Here is a 6,302-nt window from a genome sequence, read left to right as displayed (position 1 = left end):
CACAGTAAATCATGTAAATAAAGGAGTTCCCCTGTGCTTCATCCAGTAACAGCCTAACTGTATACCCTGCTGTTAACCCCTATGAAAACAATCAATACTGCCTTGGGAATTTGCCACTGTTATATTTCCAACAGCTTAATGTGAACTGTGCAATCAAATGCCCCCCAAATATGCTTTGAGGTCCTGTCATTAAACAGCAAAGTGAGATAGCAAATTTTCTGGCAGGTTCTATTTCTATCAGGATGGCTGCTCCCTGTACGCAAGTATGGAGGTGACAAATACCTTGTAAGAGCCTGAAGCAGTTTAGATGGATTAAATACTCAAAGGAGTACTTAATATTTTATTACTGTAGGGCTTTATTACACTGAACTGAAGTTCGTTCGCAGTGTCCAGGAGACAGGCTTCCTCAGACATGGAATATCATTAAGAGTCTGGCAGTTTTGTCAGGCTATGAATTTCAGGCATGCTGAGGAAGATGACGGAAAAGAAATATTAGCTCTTTTCAATTCAACTGTCAGTCATGGGTTGCCTCAAAGCTAGAGTTAGAGGTCAGTGCCCAAGTACAGTGCCTGTTATGTGTCTGGGGGAAATCCCTCTCTAAGCTACACTGAGCAGATGTTCCTCTCACTCCAAAATGTGCCACGCTTGAAGAGAGGGGGAAGGAGATGTGCCTTCATCTTTTAACATATGTGCAGGCAGCAATATTAAAGTTAGCACAAATAAAAAGGCCTCTGTTGGCTTCAGTCCATTTTCTCCTGAATTAAAACAGAATCAAAGTAACCTTTTGCTTTACCAATAGGCTCAAAATACAGTCAATCAAAATACCATAGAAAGTAATGGAACATTAACTCAACTATGATTTCATTGACCAGCCCTTGTAAATAGTTGAAAACAAAGTGGTTAACACAGCATGTAATGGTGTTAGTGGAAGCCATAAGCAGGGAGGAACTGATACCGTTCACGTGTTTCCAAAACAAATGATCTGCAAACAATCCTAACCCTATTTGTTGCACGCTTAAAGCAGATTTTACATGTAGAGCATGATCTAGGTCTGCGTGGCTTCACCCAGCACCTCTGCCCAAGGGGACAGGATGCAGAGTGACTGCAGAGCCACAGCCTGCTGGACTCTCCCTTGCCAGGCTCTGCAGGTGGTTAGGAGCCTTTGTGGCCTTACTGGATAACTGCAGCCTCTGGGAGGTTAAGACACTTAACTGTAACTCTTAGTAATCACTAATCTAAAATGTGCTTTTGATAAATCTGCATATTTGCCTGTTCCAAAAATATTACCGAACCTTAAATTTAGGTCATTAGCCTGTAACATAACCAACCTATCTATTCTTGAGAGCTCGTAATGAACTATGTACATTATAGTTGTACATTTGTACAAGATTAATGTCTATTTGTCTATATATAGGTGCATGTGTATGTATAAGGACTCTAAAATTCAACGTACATAGAAGATACACAAAGAGGAATGAAACCTGCTTTCTGGGAGGCAATTAAGTGTTTACATTATTGATGCCTATAAGTAATTAAGCACTGGGGACCATCGACAGGTTCTGTCAGTCCTGTGGACTGGAGATGCTCTACTCCCTCCTTTTCAAGGGGCATCAGCCTTTTAAAAGGTAGGGAGGGAACAGAGGATATTGCCCCAGGAAAAGATTCAAATGAACATCCTGATTTGAAGGGAAGAGAAAATGTAAATCTGGACAGAGATCCAGGGAAAGATTAGGTGTAAAGGCTACGTGCTTCCTCAGTTGCCTGTTTTCCTCTTTGAAGGCAAATTTTGGGGTGGACATGTTTGCATAAGAACTGGTATTCTTGTCTTAAGGCAGGTACGCATCCAAATAGCATAACAGATGGATGATACACAGAATGAGGAGACTTCTAAAGTCTAGTCAGGTGTAAATAGGGTTTTCCTTTTATTTCTTCTCACCTGACACTAAAGCCATTGTATCTGCCATGCCCACTATGTAAGCATATATTTAATTTCTACTTTAAGAGCTGTCTGCTGTTCAGAGTGATTTTGAAGCAACTCAGTCAACTAAGCATTTCTTTCTGAGAGGTGAGGTGAGCCTTTAAATGGAGGTACAGTTCTCTAGGGTATACAAGGGTGTAAGAGCTCCCTCCAGGCTGCCTGAAACACAGGACTTTTCTGCAAAACATAATTGTTCCAGCCATTAGCAAAGCCAGGGACTCATCGGCATTTAAGAGCTTGATGAGATTTTCCAGTCCTCATGAGTTTCCAAGATATAGGTAGTGTTTTTTGATTTTGTTTTTCAACCTGTCTCCTGTAGCTCATTTTCATTTCTGAAATTTATTTTCAAATTTCAGAACTGCCATTTATTGGTTTTCCTTTCCTGCTTCCTCCCCCACAGGTTTCAATAACAAGAACCATCCTGCCACTAGACAGTACCTGCAGCAGTGTAGCCTGGGTGTTCCTCTCTTACGCCTACACCTACACTGGATGTCACTCACTATAGGTACTACTGCCGATTAAAGAGCAAAAAACCACTCAACCATTTCGCACTCTCTGGATGTATTGCTACACAACCAGCATGTGATGAGTTTTAATAGTATTTTTGCGAGCAGTTCATCTTCTATACAAACCATGCCCTGACTGTCACAGAGTGTAATTTATGCATGACCTCAATGGCTGACCCTCCCAGCGTCATGTAAGGAAAAATGATTTCAGAGCAATCCTGCTAGATAAGGCAGTCAGATAAACAGATTCAGGGCATTAGGCATGGTCTGTTCTCCAGCTGTGTATACCTTCAAGAGCTGGATGCCTGAAAATGTTGCACAAAGAGTTTTTCTGTTGAAAAAATGACATTTAAATGCTAGTTTTGAGAGGGCTTTTCCATAATAAGTTGACTTCTTTTTTGAAGTTAAAATAACAAATGAAAAAACAGTTTTGAGAATTCAGAGGTAAAAAAGTCCTACAAGATGAATGGAGACTGTACTCAAGTTAAATAGCAAAGGTCTTGTGTGCAGTCTTCTTCTAAGGGAGTAGTATCCTGCCAGAGAAAGGCATTTGGTTTAGACAGGTAACCATCTATGACTTCTGATTTCATCTCTACCACCTCCTTCTTTGTGGCATCAAGCAAAGTGCCTTAACTTTTCTGCATCATGGGATTCTTTTTTTATGTCTGCAGAAGAGTGATGCAATATTCATCTCTCTATAAGAACAAATCTGATAATGTGTTTAGTTTCTAAAAGTTACATTTCACATCTTAGCTGAAGACATTTTTTCTCTCCAGATTCCTGCTAGCAGACTTGAAGGCAAAAGTGAATTGCCCAGATCCCTTGGGAGTATTTTCCACATGGACATGTAACATTATACTATATAACTTGTATTATCTGGCACTCCTTCCTTACACTTAGTAACTGTAGGAAGGAGGGGATTTTGTGGGCTGTGAGTGGTTTAGATGGGCAATTCACTTTTCATGGGTTTTAGCTTTTGCTTTGAATATGTTGTGTAGGCACCTAAATTAATACCATCAAAAGCAATGTCTGATATTTCCAAACACAGAGAGCCCACAACACTACAACCCACAAGCAATCAAAGAATATGTCGTTCTTCGACAGCAATTCTAGGGGCCTTCATTGTCTTTAGTGTGCAAACACTTTTTTTTTTTTTTTACTAGCCCCATTGGTTCAAAGGGCTGGAGTAACCAGAAACACATCAATTTCAACAACACCCATGAGTTGTCATCACATACTATTATCTCAAGGTAGGGAGAAGAAAGTAAAAAACCCATAATGCAGCAGTTATTCCTAACTTGCCCAAGGCAAATCAATCTTTGGCGTGCATTTTTGTCCAGGCTTGTAGCTATCTGTGCAGGCTGAGGTACATGCTTGTGGGAGGGATCTCTGACTTCTTTCGAGGTGCATTGTACGCTGAAAGAAAAGCTCATCCTTTTCATATTAGGCAATTGCCCCCAACCCCTCCTAATGTTACCTGCAGAAGATTATTAGTATGGAACGTAATGACAACACTATCCTTCTAGTGGTGAGAGAGTCTCATAGAGGATATTTCCTAACAGCGACCTTACTTGTGGATTCAAAAGCGGAAGCTGTGAAACTCTGCCAGCTATTTTCTTTGTCATCCTTGTGAATTATGCAGCTGGTAGAGTAAAGCTTTGATGTTGATTGGAATACTCGACTTTCCTGTACCTGTCTAATACCATGATTATACTTTTGTATTTGATCAAAACAAGGAATCTACATTAAAGAGTAACACCAAGTACCTCCTAGCTTGATTTAAAAAAAAAACAACCCAGATGTTTTCCCAGGGCTGTAGCACTTAGAAAGTAAGTCCCACTCCAAGTCCAAGTTTAGCTTTTGTCATAAGAACAGCTGTAATGACCTATTTTACATTATATTTTAACAGATGGAAGTTCAGACTTTCTGTACTAAGTTTCAACATAGCCGCAATCTTGCAGTTAAGAAATTATTAGCCCTGCAATTAGGTACCTTTAACTGAATCCCTGACACTTACTTAATTATAGCATCACTACAGACACACTATGAGAAGCAGTAAAATCAACTATGACACAACCCTCCTAGTTTCCCATTGGCTGGAAACTTGTTAGGCTTGATGGGTAGGCGCTGTAGTCAGAGGGGATTTCAAAGCAAATAAATAGCAGGTCCTTCTAGCCAGTCAGAAATGGATTTCCACCTGTCTGAACTTCAGAAGGGAGTGAGCTGCTTTTAAAAAAACACAACAGCTTGCCGTATGAGGAAACTACTGGAGAAAATACTCCCTCTCGTACTTTATATTTCTTTTATGAAAAAGTGATTTTGGAAGACTTTCTAGGCCACCTCACTTGAGGTGTCTTTTTCAGAAGAAGCATGGCTTGCTGTGTGTTACAAATCACTGGTCTAATATTCGGAGGTGTCGGCATGGTCGGGACTTTGGCAGCCACACTTATGCCGCAGTGGAGAGTTTCTGCCTACATTGATGGCAACATTGTGGTGTTTGAGACCATCTGGGAAGGACTGTGGATGGACTGCATCAGTCAGCTGGGCATCAGGCTGCAGTGCAAATTCTACGACTCTGTCCTGGCTCTCCCCCCACCCTTGGAGGCATTCAGAGCCCTCATGTGCATTGCAGTGATCCTGTCAATCATTTCCTTTTTGATGGCCATTGTTGGTGTGAAGTACACTCACAGGACCAAGGAGGATCCCCAGGGCATCAGTATCTTCATACTGGCAGCTGGAGTTGCCTTTCTCCTGACGGGCATCCTCGTTCTGATCCCCGTGTCCTGGACTGGAGGTAGCATCATTCGCGACTTCTATGATCCAGAAGTCCCTGTGCCTCTGAAACGAGAACTAGGAGCTGCTCTCTTTGTGGGCTGGGTGAGCACTGCACTTCTCATCGCTGCGGGAGCAATGTACTGTAGCTTCTGGTGCTGGGCTGATACATCCTCAAAATCCAGGTATCCATCTCTTTCTCGTCACAGATTGCACAAACCTGACTTTGCAGGAGGGCCATCCCTAAGCGTGCATGCCTATGTGTAGCTGCTACATGTGATCTTTCTGCTTAGCATGTCGACACGTACTGATTGACTTCAGTGTCTAATTAAACTCTGAGTCTGTAATGGAGGAACAATTTTGTTCATTTGCTATTTACTATTGACATATATATCTGCTCTCTAACATGCTTATAGGAAATATTACACGGGCATTATGTTAGAGCACAGTCAGAAGAAAAATCTCACCATTATATGGGAATGAAGAATGGCATGGGAACAGCAGCAGCCAGGAGTCTCTCAGAGAAGATGAACAGCATATGGTTGGGCTGGAAGGAGGGCAGCTGCTGTGCAATAGCACCATTACCCTCCCCTAGACCCGTGATGTGCAAAGGGAGCAGTGCATTTTACTCTAAGGTAAGGTCTTCGTAAGGACTGCTCTAGGACAGTGTTGAGAAGCATGGAGTTGGCAGCATGGCTGAAGCAGCTGCTGAATGAACAGAGAAGCCACCAGCAATCTAACTTCCAGTATCGGCACACAAATGTTCATGCTCTCCCATCAGTGGCCTCTGTGATTGACTATGGATTTCATTGATACTTGTGAGGTTGATGTATCCTTCTTACCTCTTCTGCAGGGCACAGAATCCAGCTCATGGAATAATAAAACTTTTAATCACTTCACCAGACTTTGCCATGAATGCATTAGCTTTCCGTTGCTTGCTACCTCTTGTCTTTTATGGCTTCTCCTCTTCTATAGGTAGCACTTCCTCTTCTATAAAATTCAGGACAGACCATCTGCCTTTATGCACTTTAAAGCACCATGCTAAT

At 41.8% G+C, this 6,302-nt stretch overlaps 1 protein-coding gene across 1 annotated transcript; it reads left to right on the top strand.

Moving 5' to 3' along the window:
- The first annotated feature begins 4,842 nt into the window (after positions 1–4,842).
- LOC140647357 (claudin-8-like) lies at positions 4,843–5,523 on the top strand. The gene has a single exon (XM_072851881.1). The coding sequence runs from the start codon at positions 4,855–4,857 to the stop codon at positions 5,521–5,523; it is 669 nt and encodes a 222-aa protein (XP_072707982.1). The 5' UTR covers positions 4,843–4,854.
- Positions 5,524–6,302: the final 779 nt, after the last annotated feature.

The sequence above is a fragment of the Ciconia boyciana genome, chromosome 1 (genome assembly GCF_034638445.1).
Source record: "Ciconia boyciana chromosome 1, ASM3463844v1, whole genome shotgun sequence".
Lineage (NCBI taxonomy): Eukaryota > Metazoa > Chordata > Aves > Ciconiiformes > Ciconiidae > Ciconia > Ciconia boyciana.
This window is presented reverse-complemented; position numbering and strand designations above follow the sequence as displayed.